The sequence below is a fragment of the Xyrauchen texanus genome, chromosome 44 (assembly GCF_025860055.1).
Source record: "Xyrauchen texanus isolate HMW12.3.18 chromosome 44, RBS_HiC_50CHRs, whole genome shotgun sequence".
NCBI lineage: Eukaryota > Metazoa > Chordata > Actinopteri > Cypriniformes > Catostomidae > Xyrauchen > Xyrauchen texanus.
This window is the reverse complement of record NC_068319.1, coordinates 24,126,676-24,150,532: the sequence shown is the minus strand read 5'-3', so window position 1 is coordinate 24,150,532 and position 23,857 is coordinate 24,126,676. Positions and strand designations below refer to the sequence as shown.

Sequence of the window (23,857 nt, the reverse complement as noted above, 5' to 3'; positions counted from 1 at the left end):
TATGTATTAATAAGTCCCCTTTCTGCTGGTCAGAGTGGATTGTGTGGGGGGGTTACTACACTCTGTGGCATATATCCTCTCATGAGTGGAGTGTTGAGATCCTTTGAAAATTTGGTCCAACATTTTGGGATTACCTGATCTCAGTTCTTTAGGTATTTACAGCTGCGCCACCTGCTCTGTACTATTTTTGGGATACTAATTTTGTATACCCCCCATAGCAGCAGATCCTCTAGGAGTGGTGATTACTGCTTTTGGAAAAGGTCATGAGGCATCAGTATATTACTCCCTGCTAATTCAGAGTCTGGGGGATGGAGCTTTAACATCTGTCAAGAGATTATGGGAGAAAGATTTAAACTTGATATTGGAGGAGGGAGTGTGGGCTAGGATTCTAAAAAATGTCAAATCTGCATCTAGAGATGCACAAGTTCACCTTATGCAATTCAAGATTTTACCTAGATACTAATGGACCCCCAAATTTCATTGTGCCCCAGACTCTGTATTTTAAGTGATATGACAGTCACCAATATAGGGAATAAACACTTCAAAAATTGTTGGGGATTGGGGGGGGTGTTAGTGAGGGTTAAATGTTGATTCTGTGTATATATGTAAGTATGCTTTTCTTTGTTTGATGTGTGAATCAATCAAAAAATGTTAATCACAAAAAAATAAAATAAAAAATGAAATAAATTGTGGTTACACTTATCAAGGGTTTCAAAATGACAGAAAATATTTATGACTGCTATGTACTGTATAATCAGATTGTTATTTTATTTATTATAATGAATTATACATTTGAAGGACTAATGTCAATCTCTGGAACACATTGTTAACATAACTCATGCCATTCAAAACATTCCTAAAAAAAACAATACCTATATATTCATGGATCTAGAATAAAAAAAGGGTTCTCTTAAAGGGATAGTTCAAACACAAACAAAAACATATTTATTTACCCTAATGTTGTTCCAGTTTCTTTCACAGAACACAAAAGGAGATGCTAGGCATCTAATTGTTAGCCTCAGTCATCTTTTAGATTGTATGGAAAAAAAGATGCAATGAAAGTTAATAGTTACTAAATCCATGGGCGTCACTTTGTTGTAAATAACCACAAGTGGCAAAACTCATGAATATTAATTTGGTTATGTGCAGATAATGTAAAATTATCTTTTACTGTTTTGATATCCCAATACATGTACTTGTACTTGTGCTCATCAAAATGCTCCGATACCAAAAACCGATACCATCTGACGTACAAATATCATTCTGTAAACTTTCAGCACACAAAGTAAAATCTCTTTGTCCTCGTGAGATTATTTAGCCGCAAAAGATGCAATTTAAATTAGATAAATATATAGTTTGCACATGCTGCGCACTTCAAATGTGAGTGCTTGTGAATGTGTGGAGCCGGTGTTGTGCTGACATTAAAACACAACATGCTCACACCTTTTAGAGCTCCTTGGCTCATGCATGGAAAACATCATCATAAGCATTGCACGCTCTGTTTGTAGCAGATGACAGCGAACAGAGCGCTAATTCACTTTGTAGCTCAAGACACATACAGATTACATATTTATTTAATTAAATAGCAGCCTTTTGTGGTTTAATAATCACTTTGAGTCACGTAGCGTCCGGCTTTTCCAGATAGACGGTCATAACACAGAAACTCTTCAAAATAAAAGCTCAATTTAAATAAAAAAACAAAAAAAAAAAACTACGACAGAAATATATCACTACTGTATAGTTATGTAATATTCACTGTAATACTACTACTACTACTAATAAATAAATAGTAATTGTATAACATTTAAGCATTACCTCACATCTGTGGTACTCTGTTCTGCAGCACTTTATTTGACAAAAATAACTACAAAGTTGTGTTTTGGATTGTGCTGTGATGTTCTGTATAAAAGCACTTAATTTGATAAAAATAATACAATATTTTGTTCAATAATGTATTGTTATATTTTCCTTTGAATAAAGTTTTAATGAATTAATTTATTTAAACACCATTTTGATGATCAAATTTAAATAATCTGTTGATATGGAATTCAGAAAAAAATAAAACAAAACAAAAACAGGTATCGGACTTGGTATCAAGGAGTACCAAAAAGGAAGTATTGGTACATATACTCGTTCTCAAACAAATAGTATCGGGACAACCCTAATCCACCTTAAAATAACATTTTCATTTAATGAATGAAAAATTGCATCTGTTCATCAGTGGATGTATATCATGAGGGGGTTTTGCATTTGCATTCCTTGCGATTTTGCTGGAAAACAAAACGCAAGCAAGGCAAAGGCAGTGTGAGTGGAGCTTGTGTCTGGATGCATGAGACAACATAGCCACCTGCTGTCACCACCACACAATATAAAGTCAATATGGTAAGTAAATGATGACAAAGTTTACATTTTTGGGTCAACTATCACTTTCATTTTATTTCAGTTCTGTATAAAAGTTATCTAGAAAGGCTGCAGAGGTGCAGGCATTGATCTTTCTAAGCCTGATCATACATGTCCCGGGCTTCCTCCAACTTGCCTGTGATTTTTTGAAAGAAGCTGATCTGCTGCTGTAAGAAATGTTGCATCTGTGCCTTGAAGTCACGCACTCGTATGTGATGAAAGTGCTGGATCTCGGCTAGCGTAGCGCAGGAGATGATGTTGCAGCGTTCGTGGATACCTCCGCCTGCCGTGCCATCTTTCTGGCTCTCCTTTGCCTTAGTAAGGGCTCCTGGAAAATGTGAGAAGTGATGTGGGGACAAGAACAAGGACAACATTGAATAAATCATGCATGCTTGATTTTAAATGTTCCCACTTCAAACACTCAAAAAATGCAAGCTCAGACCAGTAAAGGCCTCTGATCTAAGGCTTACAGCTCTCTTTGGAATTTGGGTTAAGAAGATCTCCGGGAGAATTAAATTTTCCCTGCACACTCTTGTAGACACCTACATGGACAATTGGTTATACATTTTATGATGATTGTTAGTTTTGGGATGTGTTTCTATATTAAACTCAATCAGTGAGTTAAACTGTGAATCAATGTTGTGTGAGTATTCACAGCTACCCTGTGTTGGGGCCCTAAGCTTAGGAACAGATCCTTCAACACAAAGCTTTCCCAATGTCAGATGTTTTGTGAAGACAATTTCTCATGCAAAACCACATTGACAATTTGTGTGATGTAAAGTAAACCCTGAAATATGATTCTAAAGGATGGCATTGTTCAATTTCATCATTACACAATAATGGAAATATATACTTAAAGCAGTACACTTCCCCATGAAAGGGATGTGGAAATTACAAGAGTTGGCATCGTTCCACCATAGCAACACACATCCCATGCTGCAAAGTCAAGCCGGCCCCATTTGCTCTCTCGTGCACCAGGGAGAAATCAGGATGACATTTGACATGCTGCCGAGAGCATGTTACTATGTGCCATTGCTACTAGGCATAAAAAGTTAATAAATCTAAAAAGAGGGCCACTTTGCATCATCTGCTTGCCATTTAAGAGCTTCCTCTTAAGTCAACCATTGATTTAAAATGATTTGTCAACCATACACCATGCAACAGCAATTTACAATACTGCTGTAGATTTCCAATTTGCAATTATTAACCTGATGTATGGTGATTTGACTGTGCAGCTCATAGCATGCAACATAATATGTGACCTTCTGACTTACAGCCACAATTTATGACATGCAAACACATTCTGACAAAACATATTTGAGCGAACACGTGAGAAAATTCCCAAACCTTTCTCTACATGGATAATGTCTGGAAAGTTTGCAAGGTGTCCTTGGTAAATTGCTAAAAGATCGGAAATTGGCTCCAGATCCTGACGGGGCTGTTCAGCATAGTAATCCCCAATGGTCTCATAGATTTCTCCAGTGTACGCCATGGCCTTGTTTAATGGAGTTGAGTATTCTTGCTGGTCGCATTCGAAAGCCTGACTCATAAGTCTGAAAGCCAGTCCAACTCTCTGATATTCCTTCTTAAAACCTGTGATCTGCTTTCGGGCAAATTCATTAATGGTGACATTGACCTGTAGGAGGTTTTCGTCCATCTTTTTGGTGAAAGTTTTGAAAGCATCTACTTTGCTCTCAACCTCTTGTAAGTCAAGAGGTAAAGCTGGAGGACAGATAGTGAGGAAGAAATTGGCGCCAACTAGGTTGTCCTTCTTCTCGGCCTTCCTCTTGCCTTGCTTCCAGGCTTTTTCGTCATTGCTGCTGCAGGTAAGGAAATGTTGGAAAACATCACACTTGGATAAAACTGGATGACTCGTCATGTGATTCATCCACCATATTAAACCTTTCCTTCGCTTGGAAATGAAGTCCTCCTCGAATCGTCCTGTGGCCTGCTTTTCAGGCAAATGAGGCACTGAAATAACTGGAAACTTTTCAACAAGCCGCGCGTAAAGCCAGTCAAAGTGCTTGTATCTTCTGTTCACTTGGATCTGCGTGTGACTGGGCGTAAGTCCATAGGACATATAGCTCTTCATGCCTTTGAATTTGGTCTGTTTTGTGGGGTCGTCGACAGTGCAAGTAAATGGATACGGGTTCTCCTGCCATTCTAGACCATACTGGCCCATATCCACAAATATTTTGTCTCCATCTCTGACCAAACCCGACGCTTCACCTAAAACGAAAGCTTCACCTCCTGACCTAACAAAGGTTGTAAACCTGTTGATATTTTTGCCAACAGTCGGTGTGCTTTTAGACAGTTGCGAACTACTGCGTCGGGCTGCTGTGGAACCTGAGGAATAACCCGCTTGAGGGTTCCCACTTTTTTCAGGTTTCCCGCCTTGTTCCTCCGCCGTTAAATTGTCATCCCAGTCGTCGTCCCAATCCTCGTCGCTTCCTTGGCTCGTCTGTAAACTGTGTCGCTGTTGTTGAAGAAGTCCCAGGTAAGTAGCGGAATGAGTGGGTGTCGACTCGTTCGAGGTGTCCCTCCTCTGAGGACTAGTTTGGTAGTAATATTCAGGACTAGCGGATGTCCCGTTGCCGTGTACGGGTGGGTCAGTCTTTATAATCTCCACGTATGATGCAGGGAAGAGTCCGGTCTCACCTCTGCTGTTTGTACCCTCCAACCAACCATCGACAACCTCTTCATTACACAACGTTAGAAGTTCGTTTTCTGTCACAGAGATCTCGCCGGGATTTTCAGAGATGAAGTCATATAATGCTCTCGCTCTTAGCGCCATAGTTGCAAATGCTGGTTAAACTCAGTTTGCAAAGTTATATAGAACGATCTCCGTGCCGTTCTTTTAAATATCCACCTCTTCGGGAATGCACGGTCCTTGTTTCTACAAAAACACGTCGAAACTTTTGGAAGACTTTACTCCATGGAAACTAGTTTAAAATTCCTCTTAGAAGAGTGCTGAAAAAAATTTGTGGGTTTTGTGTCCTCCTGCCTCTTGTGGTCCAGGGCAGAATAATCGAGGGTGGAGCCAATCAGAATAATCAGCCTGGGGAAACTAAAAATGGGGAAACCCATTGCCCTTTCATTTAGTCTGTCACTGTAAGACCAGGATAAATAGTTATTTGACATTTCTTCATTGTTATTTCCTTATCGAGTGACATATTATCTTATAAATTATTTGGCATTATTTTATTATATCTTTCAGAGTCTTTTTTCGGTAACACTTTATATTAACTTATTAATAACTCATTAATAAACACTATTTAATGCGTAACAGATCGGTAGTTCTTATACAAATATGAAAATAATTAGTTTCGTGAAATGTTTCCGATTTGAATGTTTATAAGGCTATGTTTAAAACATTATAAAATGTACAAATGTTTGTTAATTTTCTGTATAATGTTCTGTGCTTCATGTATGGTATATTACTATGTCTCCAACTATGATATAGAATATGATAGTTCAACTATCAGCCAAATGTAATATAAAAAATGAATAGTATAACTTATATAATATATATATATATATATATATATATATATATATATATATATATATATATATATATATATATATATATATATATATATATTTAGAAAAGTGAAGCATGAAAAACTCTTCTAAAAAATTATTAAGATTCATGCATATCATCTAAGGTAATACCGTCCATACAGATAATTTGATTTACTTGTAAAAAAAGATTCACATTGTTTTGGTTGTTTAGGCTGCCAAATAACCCATGAACGATAAGTTGATAAGTTGAATGATAAGATATGCCAAGATTTCAGTTGGCATTTTACTGCAGTCATACTAATGCAGTTTATACTCACCCAAATGAGACTGATATTACTGGTCAAAGGTTGCTTGAAAACTTGTTGTTATACATAAACATAATGCAATACTGTTTTTATCAAATTAATAATTTTCTTTTGATTGATGATAATTGATAATTTGTGATTTCAAATTCAATGTGCCTAGTAAATATTGATTTTAAAACATTATTATTATTATCATTACTAAATGTATTTTCTTTTCATTATTAATACAGTGGTGTGGTGGACATTTACTTCTAATTATTTGTCGTTTATCCTTTAACTCGAACTGAGCATTGTTTGCATAATGTTGCCAATAAGTTTACCAGGTTTTAAGCACGACGCGTGACAACACACACAACACATTTCAAGTATCATGTCAATATTCTTGAAGAATGATGCATTACTTTAACCAGTAGAGGTCACCATCAAACAAATATTTGTCACAGTTAGCTCCTTGTCACGTGATTACATAGAACGTCACTGCTTCGACACCACCTACTATCACGTGACTGAAAGACGTAAATTTCGCTACAAACATTATACGCTTTCATGGCATGAAATAGACTGAAACAAGTAGATTAATCATAGCTATTGGTCTAAACCACCGGTACATAATTAAACTAAGAAGAAAATTACTCCGACGTTGAATGAATGAACGTAAGCTAGAAAATGGCGTGACGTCGAAGTCGTGACGCTCGACCCTCTGTAACAGCGCCTCTCTCCGCCCATACTATTTAATTGCATCACACTCCGTTTTGGAACGCGGAAGTAGACTTTTGCAGGGTAAACTTCGACAGCGGTGAATGGGAGATCACAGCAAATATTATTTTCACTTGCCCATTTGCTCCAAGACCAAAATAAAAAATACACTATTACAGTTGAATTACTTTCCAGAAGAGGAAAAAATAAAGAGCGGTGGATTAAGACGATACATACATCGTCTTAAGAAGATGATACATTTACTGTCACTCTCTCAGCAATAATAGACACCCCCCCCCACAGCTGTGGCAATTCATTAAATCCAGGGTGATATAACACAAAGCATAATGTTATAAATGTACACTAAATATTTACAAAATGTATAACATAAAAATGCGATATTTACGCAGCTAAAAAGGCGGAAACACGTCATCACATTCTGTGAAAAAGGTCTATTAAACTGTATCACTCACTCTCGCCGTACAGTCCGCAGGGATCGAAATATTACGAGACACCTACTTAAAAAAACAGTAATGTGTCTGAATGAATTAGAAGCCTGAATCTTTCAACAGGACTTATTTTGTTTACATAACCGTGCGAAGGACTCTGCACACACAGAGGAAGAGTGCACAGCTAACCCTGCTAGCTTTATACATATATTATTTTTCACATCGGAGAGGCGGGGAATCCACAGCCTATGCGAGACTTTTGAATGCATTCAATTAGCACCAGCGTTTCATTTCATAGTCGCCTTAACTCAGGATTTCTGCTTTCCGGGGATAACAGCAAGAAGCTATCGAGGAATTACATGGATTATCTGGTACAGTATTCTTCTGTTTATTTCTATTTGAAGATGGCTATAGCCTATAGGATCAGGTGTTTCAGACTGACGTCCTGTTTTCAGAAATCAACCCAGAGGATATTGTTCTTTGAAACCTTTGTTTATGCTTGCTTAATAAATGTGTCGACATCTCTGTCAAATATACTTTCTGTATCGGGGTTTGAAGTCACTCTTATATGTTGTCAACCTGTCAGTCTGTTTTGCTTACAAACAAACGTAAGCCAGTAGAGGTTGGTGTTTAAAACAGGTATAGCAGTTCTGGGCACTGTTAAACGAAGAGCTTTGCTGTTATATCAACAATTTGGGCTTCTGGAGGATGAAGTTGGCTGTTTCATGTGAAATTATTTTTTTTTCCTAATGAAAAATGAAAACTACAAATGCATCTGGTCAGGTAAGCCTACATTGTTTTACATTAGTCTGGAATTAGTTTACTTTAAGGTGCTGGATGCTATTTATCTTTAAGTTGTAAAAAAGATATGCGCACACACCCAGAGACACTTGGAGACCACTGTTATCAGAGGTAGAGCAGAATAGCATCAATGTCAATGCAGTTTGTTGTCCGCAAACCTGAACATTTGCACTGACTTTGTATGGGTATTGTGAAGTTCGGTGTTGAAAAGCAACAGTAGCAAAACTGCATTCTCAAACAATTGTCAACTGTCAAACAGACCAGTTTTTTCCCCCTGTTGTTTACAGAGATTAGTGCTGTCACAGAGACAGGTGTTATTTTTCATGGCTATTTCAATGAGATCTTTCAAGTAATATGGACATTTTCTGTATGTTATGTCATAAAAATCACTTGCAGTACCTTTAAAGGTTAGATCACTTGTTTGTTAAGTAAACGAATCTTTTGATGCACAGCACTAATGTAGTGTTATTTACTAATGGTTAGTGGTCAGTGCTAAGAACAGTTGGAAATATACTGCTCAACTACTCAGTTAGGTGTAACATGATTGAGCCATAGTTAAACAGTTTTGTTATGCAGCTTTACATACATTTTTTAACAATGAATCTGGTTCAAAAGGTGTTTGCACCCAAAAAAAGTGTCCTTTTTCTGTACTGCACTGGTTTGGGAAGTACAGGACTCCGGCGCTGTGCATTGTAAATTATTATTATTATTATCTGTTCGGTTGGTTACCTCTTATGAGACTCATTTAATTGAATCTCTCCTCATCTGGATGAACTCAGAGGGTTGAATGGCAAGAGCAACCACAGCTTATTTGACTTTTAAGTATTTTTACAGTATCCATTTCATATGACTTGATTATTACACTGCCTGGCCAAAAAAAAGTTGCTGTTTGGATTTAAATAAGCAGATACTTAAGAGCCTATGATTGCAGTGAATGATATGTTTCAGCGGGCAACAATTATTTGAACCCTAACTGTGTAGCTTTGGATTTTTTAAACAACCATGTCAGAAGATGTATCCCGTGGTCATGAAAAAGACGTTACTGTGTTTCAGAAGTGGCAAATTATTGTCCCTCATTAAGCAAAGCAAACAACTAAGGAGATTACTGAAATCACTTTGGGTTAGAAACTGTCCAATGCATTATTAAAACCTGAAAAGATAGTGGTGAACCGTCAGCTTCGCAAAGAAATGTGGTCGAATTCACATCATATAAAATTGCCAGTAGAACTCACGGCTAGGTTTAATAGTGAAAGTAAGAGCTTTGCCTCATGCACAATGCACAATGAATTTACAGGATTGGGGCTAAACAGCTGTGGCCACAAGAAAGCCACTTGTTAATGAAACTAATTTGAAATAAATGACTTCAATTTGCTAGGGTGCATAAAGATTGGACTCTTTAGCAATGGAAAAAGGTAATGTGGTCTGAAAAGTCCAGATTTACCCCTGTTCCAAAGAAATGGGCACATCAGGGTAAGAAGGGAAGTGATGCAACCGTCATAATGCCCACTGTACAAGTCTCTGGAGGCAGTGTTATGATCTGGGCTTAATTTGGTCAGGTCTAGGCTCAGAAATGTTAAGCAGCAATAAAATGAAGTCAGTTGGCTACCTGAATGTACTGAATGACCAGGTTATCCCATCAATGGATTTTTTCTTCTCTGACGGCAATGGCAAGGACATTGTCAAGATTCATTGGCCTCAAGTTGTGAAAGAGTGATTCAGGGAGCATGAGGAATAATTTTCACACATGAATTGGCCACCACAGAGTCCTGACCTTAAACCCATTGAAAGTCTTTGGGTTGTGCTGGAGAAGACTTTACGGAGTGGTTCGACTCTCCCATCATCAATACAAGATCTCAGCCAAAAATGAATGCAGCTCTGGACTGAAATAAATGTTACAATTCTTATCGTATGAATAAGTAGGTGTACAGTTGTTCCTAATAAAGTGTTCAGTATGTGTATATACATGCTGTTAGCAAAAAAAATTAATAATTGTTTTCTATCAACTTGCCCAAAACTCTCTCACTGGCCCCAGCGGCCATGAGGCCATGCTTATTGTTGAGCCCTGTTCCCTGTCTGATAATCACAGTTTCACCAGTGCACTATACTGTAATGTTTGTGGCAGTGTTTCCTGCACAAAGAAAGGCAGAAATATTGCAATAAATAAAAGATTAAATAAATGCCTTGTATGCAACCAGAACTGCTCAGCTGCATGGTGAAGAGAAACAGTTAAACAGCTATTAGGCTACATCTCTCCTCACTCTAAAGCAGTTTTAATAAATATGAAATGTACATAAACAATAATAATATAGTAATATTAATACTTAAATAATTTTAGGCTACATAACAAGAAAATATTATCAATCTATCTTTAATATACATTATATAAGCGAGGCTCTCTCAAGATTTAATTTGTTAAAATTAGTTAATTTGTTTAATTAATTTTGTCAACATTAAACTGACATTTTTAAAGTAACTGTTGAGTATTGACTTGTACTCTTAAAGTGATAGTTCACTCAAAACTGAAACCTGTATGACTTCCTTTCATTGAACTTAAAAGATGTTAGGGAGAATGCTAGTTTCACTAACTAGTCACTTTTATTGTATGTAAAGTAAGATGCAGTGACAGTGAATTGTGACTGAGACATACTGCCTAACATCTCCTTTGGAGTTCAACAGAAGAGTCAAATTAATGCAGACTTGTGGGTGAATAATGACAGAAGTTTAATTTTTTATTAAAGGTATCTGCTAAGAACAAGAACATAAGTCAACACAAGACTGCATTACATCTTGCTGGGAAAAAAGTGAATGAAGAAAAGAGCCTTAATGTAGACTGCATACTTAAAAAATATAAAAAAATAATAAAATTATATCTGATTAAAAATAGAGGTAAGCAGTGAGAAAAGTAGCCCCTGCATGATATTTAGGTGAGATTGTTGTAAAATGTTAGATGTTTTAGTATTAGAAATTGTATTCCCCCAAAATGCATTGGCGGATGGGTGGTGGAGCATTCCCCCACTGCAAGAGCTGAATTCACAAACACTGGTTTATTGTGCTTCATGTTATATAAAGGAATTTAATAATTCAGGTGCCAGTAAACTTCTGTGCTTTGATGCTTAACTTGAACATGTGCAGCAAGGTCACCGGGGTGTTTCCTTTGGGATGTCCTGGTCACGATCCTCAAAATAGCTCAGTTTCCTCAAGAAACAGAGGTGGAAAAGAACTGGAAGTGCTGGCAGTGTGTGGATTAGGAGCATGCTTGATTATGTAAGTATTCTTACATTCTTACATTCTTACAATAGGGCTGGGTGATAGGACAGTTTAACCGGGAATAGACAATATCTTACAAGTATCCTTATGCTGATTGCAACATTCATTGACAGACAGTAGTCGACAATATCAGTAAATGGCAAAACTATTGATCTGTGACGTTGCCAAATATATTAAACAGTAGATATCACTCTTCTCGGTTTCAGTTGTCTAAAAACTGTTTGCAATAATAGTGTCATGTATGAGAATGCTGCAAATCAGTAGCGGTTCTAGCTTGTATGGCACCCTGGGCGAAACCCCCTTCTGCTTAATTTGAAAAGCATTGATTATTTTAACATTTTCATCCTGACTGGTGCTGTCAAGTCTATCTCAACCTCATCTTTGTTAACCAGCATCTGACATTTAAATCAGCAACACACACCTTTTTTTTGTCCCTGGCTGCCAGTTTTGCCCATGCATAAATCTGCCCCTGCTGCAAATGGCCTAAGACCATCTCAGGAGGTGCTTGAAATTTAGTTCACTTTATTTTCACGGGGACGTTCAAATGCAATACAAACACAAATTCGATAAAAACAACTTTGGCAGCATTATTTTGGAAAAACGAGAATTTATTAGGCTTCCACATAATCTGAAAACTGGTGTTTTCTATTTGTTTAAGACTAGAAAACAGACTAAGTGAGGCAACGTACTGTTTTAGCCATTTAATAAAAAGTAGAAATTATTAGGTAATCGTTTATTTTATTTCAATTATTATTATTGTCTTTACATTTTTAATTGTCTTTACCTCTTAATTTGTTGGTTATTAGTAATTGTCTACCTGCTGTCATAGACGTGTTACGTGATGGCATATGGGGCTATTGAAGATGGTAAATGTTTGGATTTGGGGAGGTGGTAATAAGATTTTTTGATCACTTCATTATTTTAATTGCTTTTCATTTAAATTTGAAATCTGAATTTAAAAATATCTTTTAAGTTTTTGCGTGTTTAAAAAAATGTATTTAATTTTTAAAGCAAAATCATTTAAGCAAAAATATTCACCGACCCTCGGCTGGGAGGTTGAAGATGTAATTGGATATCGCGAAATGTTTTCTATAAAACGTGAAAGTAATTTTGTATATTGCCGAGCCCTAGTATATATTGCAATACGTTTTCTCACGATATTGTATCAATACTTTAAAATCATGTATCGATATTTATATTTAACTATTTGTGTATTCATATCATGTCCAGCATTTCAATAAAGAAGAAGCAGGTCCTCTAAATAAGTGCACACTCTGCAAGGATTGTTCCTCAATGCAGTAATAGATGCTTTTATCAGGCACGAGAGGGACTAAAAACATGCCCATTTTTGTCACGGACATGCTGGGACTCTCACACATTTGAATCTAGGGCTAGGCAAAAATATTGATTTTCCGGCTAATTGCAGTTTTTATTTGAACAATCCTGATGTTGATTCTTAAAATCCCAAGATCACTCTTTTACTCTTATGCACAAACCTCTGCAATGGAAGTAAATCACTTGCATATGCACCTAAAATGTCTGTGATTAGCCACTGGTTGGTAATTTTCTAGATTTTACTCACCAGTATTTGAGATCTTTTCACTCTGTGCTGAGAGTAGCCTAATATTTGGTGTGACTCTCTCCTTGTAATGTGTGTCCAAACACGAGATCTACGCATTTGTCCAATATTAATTTAATAATGTCTTTCTGTTTTTTACAGTCAAAAAAACATTTAATTCTAATCACATATTGCACAGATACTGTAAAGAAATAATTTGATTAAAATATACACTTCTGTCAAAGTCCCTGTATATATAAATATATGCAATGGATGCAATTTAAAGACATAATGTTTATTGATGGAATGCATGGAAATTGTACTTTTAAAAGAAGCTAAAATGTGACAAAAATGATAAAAATTAATAATAAAATTGGCAAAATTAATATTTCAGTAATTTACCAAATTAGAAGATCCCCTGTAAAATTACAAACAGCATTCATTAGCTGTAAGAGAGTTTCCTTCAAACTGAATGTAAACAAAATGGACATTATAACTGAAATATACCCAACTTGGAATTTAAAGCTTGTGAATCAGTATCAAATCATGATATCGTGATATATTGAGTTGTGACGAGTATGGCATCGTGAGGTGGCCGGCGATACACAGCCCGAGAGGACAAGAGGCTGTTCTCTTACGAGAGGTTCTCTCGTATTGCGTAAGGTAGCTTACGCTATGGGAAAGATTCATCTTTTCTGAGATATTGAAGCCAAAAATTAAAGAAAAAAAGCGCCGCTCTCAAAGGCTGCCGGAACCAGTGGTAGAAGCGATTGCCTCGCCGGAGCCCATCCCTCGAGCATCGCCTTCACCCTCCCCGCCCACCCGGGACGCGCAGTTGCCGCCGAGCGGCTGCTCTGCTGCCATCTCGGATGAAGAAGCGTGTTCCATCATGGCTTCGGACAACGAGGAGTGGTCAGGCTCACACGCCTCCTCCTCGGCCCAGGAATCCAGCAGGACCCGCGGCGGAGTCGAAGGGGAACTAACACGCCTCCTCACACAGGCCGTCGACCGCCTCGGGCTCGAGTGGTCACCGCCCCCTGAGCAGGCACCCAACAGACTCGACGGCTGCTTTCTTCAGAGCCGCCACCGCGCAGCACCCGCTACCCGGGCCGCTCCCTTCCTGCCGGAACTCCACGCCGAGCTTTCCAAATCTTGGAACGCGCCTTTCTCGGCCAGGGTCCGATCCCACGTCTCCATCTCTCGGTGGACGGCGCCACCAAGAAGGGCTACGCTTCCATCCCTCCGGTCGAGGATGCGGTAGCAGCACACCTTTGCCCGCCCTCCACGAGATGGCGGTCTAAACCAGTGCTCCCGTCTAAGGCCTGCAGAACAACTTCTGCCTGTGTTGGCCGCGCCTATTCCGCCGCCGGCCAAGCTGCATCTGCTCTGCACTCTATGGCCGTTTTACAGATCCTCCAAGCGGACCTTCTACGGGAGTGGGATGAGGAAAGCAGGCATCCAAAGGCGGTTGCAGACATAAGAAGTGCGACGGACCTCGCCCTCCGCGCTACCAAAGCTGCAGCCCAAGCTATAGGGAAGTGCATGGCCGCGCTGACTGTGACCGAGAGACATCTGTGGCTAACGCTAGCCGACATGGGAGAAGCAGAGCGCTCTACGTTCCTCAACGCACCGCTCTCTCCATCCGGTCTCTTCGGCTCCGCGGTGAGTGGTATCATTGACCGGTTTTCAGAGGTCCAAAAAGCCACACAAGCCATGAATCTCTTTCTGCCTCGTCGCGCTAACTCCTCTGCAGGCCGCCCACGTGAGCCTCCTGCACGAGCCTCTTCACAGCGCCCAGCTCAGCAAAGCCAGACTTCTCAGCGTTGACAGGGCGGCCGCCCTCGATCGCGCTCAGACAGCCGCCGCGGACCGCTGCCCCACGGGCCTCGGCCTAGAATCGCGCTGAAACCTGAACAACTGAAGTCCTCCTAGCTTTGTTGACAAAACGACGGATCAGTCCCGCCGCAGCCGGACCACCATCAAAGCTTCGCCCCCTGTCAGTCCCCTTCTCTCAGGCTACTACAGTGGTAGATTCAGCAGCCAACAAGCCGGTGTTAACACCCGCTTGCCTGCGCTCAAACGCCGTTTTCACGACGACCCAAAGAAATCTTGTAAAGAGCAAACATGCCCTATGTGTAGAAAATGTGCCCACAACCCAGTGTTCACCCCTACACACAAGCATTACACATCCCGTGTCCCTATCAGAGCACACTCACATAAAGCGGTTACGAACCGCTCGAGTGTTAGAGTTAATAAACGCGCCCACGAGCCCGTCGCGCGCTCCCTCCTCTGCCCGCTCTGTCACACGGCCAGCAAACACCTCTCCGCATGTAAGTCCCGTGCCCGTGACTATGCTCGCACATCACTTATCAGATGTGACTCTTTCCCCATTTACCCCAATCGGAAGTCACTCACAGAACAGCCTGTCTCTGCTGTTTGCGAGCAGTCATGCATAAACACACTAAGCGGCTCACACATTCTGTTCAGCCGCTGTGTGCGGCAATCAGGGCGATTTGGCCATTCACCCTCTAACATTACGCTTCAAAGCGTGGGAAGATATTCCAGGGATATCCGAATGGGTGTTAAGCACAATAAAACAGGGCTATTTGCTACAGTTCGATCGCCGTCCTCCTCGCTTCAGAGCACGGCTCGAAACTACTGTGAACACGGAAGCAGCATGCATGCTTCATTCAGAAATAGCAAACCTTCTGTGCAAAAGGGCCATAGAGAGAGTGCCGCCGCCTCTCAGCGAGTCGGGGTTTTACAGCCATTATTTTCTTGTCCCCAAGAAAGACGGCGGCCTCAGACCAATATTAGATCTCAGGGTTTTGAACAAAGCGCTTGCAAAAAGACCGTTCAAAATGCTTACAACCAGCAAACTCCTCGCGCATGTGCGCCAGGGGGACTGGTTTATTTCTCTCGATCTGAAAGATGCATACTTTCAGATTCAGATAAATCCCGTCACAGGCCATTCTTGAGATTCGCCTCGACGGCCAGGTTTATCAATACACCGTCCTTCCGTTCGGCCTGTCCTTAGCACCCGTACTTTCACGAAGTGCATGGACGCTGGCGCCGCACCCCTCGCGGAGTCAGGGTTTGCGAATTCTGAACTATTTGGACAATTGGCTGATTTTGGCACAATCACATACGGAGCTCCTGTCTCACAGGACAGTTCTCCTCAGTCATCTGAACAGTTTGGGCCTTGCAGTCAATTGGACCAAGAGCTCACTACAGCCCAGTCAGGCAATTTCCTTCCTTGGAATAGAACTAGACTCAGTCGCAATGACGGCTCACTTATCTACACCGCGCGCGCGCCGTGTTCAGCGACTAGCCGTGTCCTTTCAGATGAACAGCCTCACGCCTCTGAAAAAATTTCAGAGAGTGCTAGGTTACATGGCCTCAGCCGCAGCAGTACTTCAGCTGGGTTTACTGCGCATGCGCCCGCTTCAGCATTGGCTAAACACCCGCGCGTCTCGCCGGGCTTGGGCCACAGGCCGCCAGCCGATCAGAGTGACTCAGACCTGTATCTCAGCTCTGCAGCCCTGGACAGTGGCCTAATGGTACCAGCGGGGAGTGACTATGGGAGCTGTATCTCGCTGAAAAGTCATTTCGACAGACGCGTCCAACACGGGTTGGGGCGCGGTCTGCGAGGGCTCTCCGGTTTTTGGCCTATGGTCAGTTCAGGAAAAGCTCCTTCACATAAATTGTCTGGAAATGATAGCGGTCGAGTACGCGCTCGTGCGCTTCCTCCCGGTCATTCAGGGGCACCACGTCCTGGTCCGTTCGGACAACAGATCTGTGGTATCCTATCTAAACCGTCAGGGCGGTGTCAGATCCTCTTCCATCTGACGAAACGCATACTGAGTTGGTCCCAGTGCCACCTCGCCGCTGAGGCGACGCGTGCCAGGCCACCTGAACGACGGCCCAGACAGACTGTCCAGAGACAATATTCCCCCAAGGGAATGGTCCCTGCACGCTCAAACAGTCCAGACGTTATGGTGCATAATCGGCAGAGCAGAGATAGACCGCTTTGCGTCAGAAGAGAACTCTCACTGCCCAATATTTTTCTCGAAAAGCGAGGACGCACTGGCCCAGGACTGGCCCAACCGCCCGCTTTACGCCTTCCCTCCCGTCTCGCTATTGCCACAGGTAATGCAGAGGATCAGGGAAACGCGCCACTCGGTGCTCCTCATAGCCCCGCGCTGGGAGAATCAAACATGGTTCCCGGAGCTTACGCAGCTGTCACTGACAGCCCCGTGGCCCATCCCAGTGAGAGCAGATCTCCTCTCGCAAGCTCGCGGCACGATCTGGTATCCCCACCCAGAGCGCTGGGCGCTACACGCGTGGGTGATCAACGACTACCCGTCGATTTGCCAGAAGGAGTAATAAACACCATCATACACGCTAGAGCCCCCTCCACGAGAAGACTCTATGCGTCAAAATGGTCTGTGTTTTCAAAATGGTGCACCGACAGAGACCTGGACTCACGGACATGTGGGGTATGGGCGCTGCTCGTGTTTTTACAAGAGCTGCTGGATAAGGGCAGATCCCCATCCACGCTCAAATTGTACGTGGCGGCTGTCGCGGCGTTCGCTGAACCCCTGCACGGCCAGTCACAGGGTAAAAACGAGCTGGTCATCCGCTTCCTCAGGGGAGCTAGAAGGATGAACCCTCCGCGTCCCCCATCGGTTCCTATCTGGGATCTTTCTATAGTTCTCGAAGCTATGAAAGCCCCTCCCTTCGAACCGCTTCAATCTGTGGATGTGAAACACCTCTCACTTAAAACCGTTTTTCTAACTGCCCTATCATCAGTTAAACGGGTGGGAGATCTTCACGCGCTGTCTGTTAGCGCTGCGTGTATGGAGTTTGGACCAAGTGACTCCAAGGTCATTTTAAAGCCTAGACACGGCTATGTCCCCAAGGTGATCGGTACTCCTTTCAGAGCACAGATAATTTCCTTGTCGGCGCTACCAGCATCTGATAGCGAACGCAACGCCAATCTCCTTTGCCCAGTCAGAGCACTGAGATTGTATACTGCGCGCTCCGCATCTTTCAGACGCTCTGAGCAGCTTTTCGTTTCGTTTGGAGGGCGCACCAAAGGTCTCGCGCCTCGAAACAGACACTGTCCAGATGGATAGTGGACGCTATTGCTGCCGCGTACGGCGTCAAAGACCTACCATGCCCGCTAGGCATTAGGGCTCACTCCACTAGAGGCATGGCCTCCTCGTGGGCATGGTCCAGCGGGATTTCCATTCACGACATATGTGTGGCAGCGGGCTGGGCTTCCCCTCCACCTTTGTCAGATTTTACAATCTGGAAGTACCCGCTCTGCAGGTTAAACTGCTAGCGGTTTAATACGCTACAGCTCCCTGGTGAGCTGCATTAATGGGACACATTCCACACAGACTGGCACCGCCGCTCTGTCTATGTGCTTATGTACTACACACACACTGGCCCACACTCTTGCCGGCCAAATATTAATTCCCCACTCACAAGGGCTCCCCGGGTCCCCTTAATTCTCTGGGGCTCATGCAGTGGATGCTTGGCGCACGGCGTTGACAAAGGGTTCCCGTGAGCGTAAGCTAGCTTACGCATATACGAGAGAACCTCTCGTAAGAGAACGAATCGGTTACTAACGTAACCTCGATTCTCTCTAGATGAGGGAACGAGTATTGCGTAACCGGCCGTGCTTCGCGCACGCAGCGATTTTTCGCTTCATTCAATGAAAACCAGGGTTCCAGCCTACTGAACTACGCTTATATGCACTCTAGTCACGCCCATTTTGGCGGGCTTTGATGCAGTGAGCGCTGGACGCTCTCTCATTGGATGCGAGTTCGCCCAAGCTCGTCTATAGGCTGCAGCAGTTGCCGCAGAGCAACCTATGAGCTCACCAGCTAGCCCGCTCAAGGTCTGCAGCTGCCGCACTGCGTTGACAATGGATACAAAATTAAGGATAATTTTTTGGCTTCAATATCTCAGAAAAGATGAATCTTTCCCGTAGCGTAAGCTAGCTTACGCAATACTCGTTCCCTCATCTAGAGAGAACCGAGGTTACGTTAGTAACCGATTCGTTTTCAGACTCCTTTTCTCATTAGGATCAGGCCTTTCTACAATCGTTAGATCATAAAATGGAAGGGAACTTGTATCTCTTGAGGGTATGACCTACTTTGATTTAATTAGAAAGTGAAAACTTGGGCTGGTGTAAAACAAACCACATGTGCACACTTACATGAATGTTTCTTTAGTAGTTAACAGGTTGTACACAGCTGTAAACAGTTTGTACATTCTGTTAATCTACAGTCGGCTTAGAAAAAAGGTTTTAGCATGCTCAGTAAAAAGCGTTATCTATGTCAGCTCTTGGGATTCATGGCATGCATAGCTGGATCCCCACTCCCTGAAATGGGTGGAGCTTCTTTCTTTGCCTTTTAGTTGGCATGGAGACTACATCTTTGTAACTACGTTTCTGGCATGTTTTTCTAGAGCAGCGCATTTTCTTCATGCTTTTTATGTCCGAGGCTGTTGGTTTTCATGTTTGGTAAGACTGTTCAGGTTTCAGTTCATTCTGTTCGGTGGCCCCATGGTTTTCCATTATTAAAGGACCCAGTGGATTCAAAACAGAATCTCAGCTGGGTTTAATTATGGAGCTGGCCTCATTCGGTACAGACTTTGCCTAATTATAAATGGTGCTACAATGTTTCTATTGTGATATGTTTTGTTCCCCAACTCTGTATGGTTAATTTGTGTGAGGAATCAGGCATTTTTGGTGGCCCCTTCTTTAAATAGAGCTGATCACAAACAGGTGCCTTATTTTTCTTAATCCTTTCAAATTGTATTCATTCGATGGTCAACCAAGCTAATTTACAGCCAAACAGAAGCTTGATGTAATGGTTAACCAAGGAACTGAAGACATCAGCAGAGAGTGTGTCAGGTTGCTTTTTTTAAGCAGATGACAAAGTATATAATATACCTTTAAAGTCAACCTGAAATCAGAACATTTAACAACAAATGTGTATATCAATAAGGCTTCTTTTGCAAATGTAAGAGCCAGGTTCTTCTTCATGAATAGAAACATCTATGCATGTTAACAGTTTCATAATAGTTTCAATTTTATTTTATTTTAATTTATCAAAAAAATTCAAAAGGGTGTCTAAATAAATACATTAATTAAGACTTGAATCAAACGAAAACAGAACATTTAACCTTCAACATAACATTGCATTATTTTTATCATATTAAGTATGTTGATACAGATCCTCACAGCACAATATTTTCTAACCTCCAATAAAGCAAGTCACTATGTTACCCAGTGCAGTTATTACATCGCAAAGGCTGTGAATAATAATAAAAAAATACGTTTGTATGTCTGTATGTGCTGCAGGCTTCAAAGTGAATAAGTGCTCTGCTCTCTGTTGTCGAGAGTACACGTGATGCTCATGATATGTGTTTTTAGTGTGTGAGCGGCCAGCTTCACATGTTCACTTTTAAATACGCAGCACATACAAACTATATTTTTTCATTAAATTGCAGCATTTGTGGTTTAATAATCGCACACGGACAGATCACGATTTTTATTTGTGCACTGAATGTTTACACAGTGAAATTCATATGTGAGATCGTCTTTGGTATTGGTGCTTTTTTACGAGTTCAAGTACATGAGTGTGGTATCAGACCTGATGTTCCTAGTTAAGACTGTAATTGAACGCCAGATAATGTTGTTAGTGTGATAAAAGTTACTCCAGTAATAGCAAACAATGCTAGATTTAAAACAAAAGCATTACCATTGGTATACACCGATATGCTCTCTAGGTTGAACGTGACCTCCAGCCTCCATGTCCCAGTCAAAAAGCTCCCTAAAAAGTGGATACTGTTGGTGTTTCAGATGTTGCTTCATTCTGGTAAAAAGCACCACTTTCATGATCCAATCAATTCCCGATGGATAACATCAAATCACATTGTAAATTTTTTTATCATTTTGTTTCCCGTTTCTCAGAAATGCATTACATTATGGAAGTAGTTGCAAATACCAATTCAAGTTAACTTTAACCTTACATGTAGACCCTAAAGACATTTACACTGATGAGCCAAAACATTGTCTCAAAGGTGAAGCAAATAACATTGATCATCTCCTAACAAATCCACATGTCATGGTCTGGGAAGATTAGATTGTAAGCGAACAGTCAGTTCTTGTAGTCAAAGTGTTGAATGCAGGAGAAATGGGCAGGATTAAAGTCCTTGAGTGACTTTGACAAGGGTCAAATAGTTAGGCCAGATGACTGGCCACAGCATCTCTGAAACAGTGTGCTCCCAGTCAGCAGTGGTGAATCCCCACCAAGAGTGTTCCGAGAAGGGACAATCCACACACTAGCAGCAGGGTGTTGGGTACCCAAGACTCATCATTGCACGAGGGCAACGAAGCCTATCCTGTCTGGTCTGAACTGACCGAAGGTCTACTGTGACACAAGTCACAGAAAATGTTAATGATGGTTACGGGAGGAATGTGTAACAACACAGTGCATTACACCCTGCTGCGTATGGGGCTACGTAGCCACAGAATGGTCAGAGTGCCCACGATAACCCCTGTCCACTGTCAAAAGCAGCTACCAAGGGCATGCCAGCGTCAGAACTGGACCTTGGAGCAGTGGAAGAAGGTTGCCTGGTCCGATGAGTCCCATTTTCTTTTACATCACATAGACAGGCGTGTACGTGTGCTCATTTACCTGTGGAATTGTGGGCATCAGGAGTGTGATGCTCTGGGCAATGTTCTGTTGGGAAACCCTGGGTCTGGCCTTTCATTTGGACATCAATTTGACACATGCCACCTACCTAAACATTGTTGGAGACCAGGTACACCCCTTCATGGCAATGGTATTCCCTGGTGACAGTGGCCTCTTTCAGCAGGATAATGCGCCCTGCCACACTGCACACATTGTACGGGAATGTTTTGAGGAACACGATGAAGTGTTCAAGGTGTTGCCCTGGCCTCCAAATTCCCCAGATCTCATCCACGGGATGTGCTGGACCAATAATCCGATCAACGGCAGTTCCACCACGCAATTTACAGGACTTGAAGGATCTGTTGCTAATGTCTTGGTGCCAGATACCACAGGAAACCTTCAGGGATCCTGTAGAGTCCATGCCCAAGGAGGACCAACAGCATGTTAGGCAGGTGTTCATAATGTTTTGGCTCATCTGTGTATAATGTTACCAACTTTATATAGAAGTTCTAGAATATCACCAAAGTTGAATATGGGAATGTAATGATCGAACCAAAACAAATAATCAAAACCTTATTTTATCTTGGCATTGTTACTAGCTTAGATATGAGAATATTTGTGTATGTTATGGCCTAAGCTGATGTCTCGGGAGTATGTGGATTATCTTTAGTATCTGAATAGTAATCAAAGTGATTTTCAAGGCAAGTCAGTCCACTCAGCTGCCATTTTAGGAACAATCCTGGGCAGCTATTTTCTATGGATTCAAGTGGAATACAGGACAGTTCCTATCTACTTGAATGGGGAAAGAACAGATTTCAAATGAGCAATTCATCTGACAACAATGGTATCATAAATAGTTCTTCTTTAGCTCAGATCATACATCATAAAAATGCTATATTTCAGGCTGGTCCAGCTAATGCGCATGTCTGTTCTCGAGTTGACTGATGTCTGTATGGCTGTATCTAAAAGGTGATTGGCTCTTTTACCTGTATGTGGGACTTAATTTCCACTTGCCATATTGGGTGTTCCAGTTTCTCCCATTCATTTTGGCTAAACAGTCGTTGAGAGTAATGCAGCTTCTGTTTATAGGTTACTTAATGGACTTTTATTATCACACAGTAACTCATATTGTGAGCCTAGATCAATGTCAAGTAGCTTTTATGTTAATAGTTAGTGCTGTGCTAATACATTTTCAGACTGGAGGCAATGGGTGTTCTCTTATGTTATATTCTAGTGTTACAAAATTATATGGCAAAAAAATTTAAATTATTCGTCTACATTTTTTTAATTGCTGAAGGCTGTATTTTTATGCGAAAAATCATATTGGCTCATGGAAAAATATGTGTCCTGGAACAATGTGTTTGAATTGTTTGCTTAACTTTCACCCCTGTGAGCATTAAAGCCTGGGTTTGAGTTTAACTGCCAAAAGCAACAGCAGTAGTTCAGAGCTTGACTCTCTGTTTGAGCGAGAGAGAGAAAAAGAGCAGTGAATAAAGGTAAAGAGTCCATGATTTATCCTTATAAAGACACCAGACTCTATTGACTGTTGGAAGATCTGCTGTCATCTTATTGGAATGTCTGATTTCCTGTGATTGAAGTCTCCAAAATAGGTTTAAACTTGATTATGTGAAGTAATCCATTACCTGAATGTTTTTATATTCAAATGTATTTATTGTAACCTCAGTAAAATACTTGTGTAGCCCTGCTGTGATTTTAGACTGGATTATGGAGTTGTGAGATTATACATCTCATACATGGGGGCGGCTGTGGCTCAGGTGGTAGAGCGTGTCGGCTACCAATCGCAGTGTTGGCAGTTCGATACCCGGCCCACACGACCCCACATGCTGAAATGCCTTGGGCAAGACACTGAACCACAAGATGCTCCGAATGGCAGGTTAGCGCCTTGCATGGCAGTTCTGCGGCCATTGGTGTATGAGTGTGAGTGTGAGTGTGAATGTGTGTGTGAATGGGTGATTGGGACACAGTGTAAGTGCTTTGGTAACCTCTAAGGTTAAAAAAGCGCTAAGTGTAGACCATTTATCTCACCTCTGTTGCTGAAAACTATTTGAGATGTCTTGTATTCATCAACTTAACTCATTTGTTAGAGCTTCCATAGTACGATTAAACTCCAACATATTAAGT

The 23,857-nt window shown here is 41.5% G+C and overlaps 2 protein-coding genes across 5 annotated transcripts in view; one reads left to right on the top strand and one right to left on the bottom strand.

The window, feature by feature from the left end:
• Positions 1 to 807: 807 nt before the first annotated feature.
• LOC127636665 (sorting nexin-18-like) lies at positions 808 to 5,399 on the bottom strand. Its single transcript, XM_052117323.1, has 2 exons — positions 3,748 to 5,399; positions 808 to 2,728 (listed from the first exon to the last, which is right to left on the bottom strand). The coding sequence occupies exons 1-2, from the start codon at positions 5,192 to 5,194 to the stop codon at positions 2,496 to 2,498; spliced, it is 1,680 nt and encodes a 559-aa protein (XP_051973283.1). The 5' UTR covers positions 5,195 to 5,399; the 3' UTR covers positions 808 to 2,495.
• Positions 5,400 to 7,384: 1,985 nt separating this feature from the next.
• LOC127636676 (ADP-ribosylation factor-like protein 15) overlaps positions 7,385 to 23,857 on the top strand; it is a 76,051-nt gene continuing 59,578 nt past the window's right edge. The window contains exon 1 of one of the 4 annotated variants that reach the window (XM_052117336.1): positions 7,385 to 7,746. In XM_052117336.1, coding sequence (XP_051973296.1) covers positions 7,639 to 7,746 — 108 coding nt within the window. In that variant the 5' untranslated portion in view covers positions 7,385 to 7,638. Of the gene's footprint in view, positions 7,747 to 7,894; positions 8,159 to 11,342; positions 11,441 to 23,857 lie in introns of those variants that run through there. The other 3 variants (XM_052117338.1, XM_052117339.1, XM_052117341.1) reach the window with 3 other exon arrangements.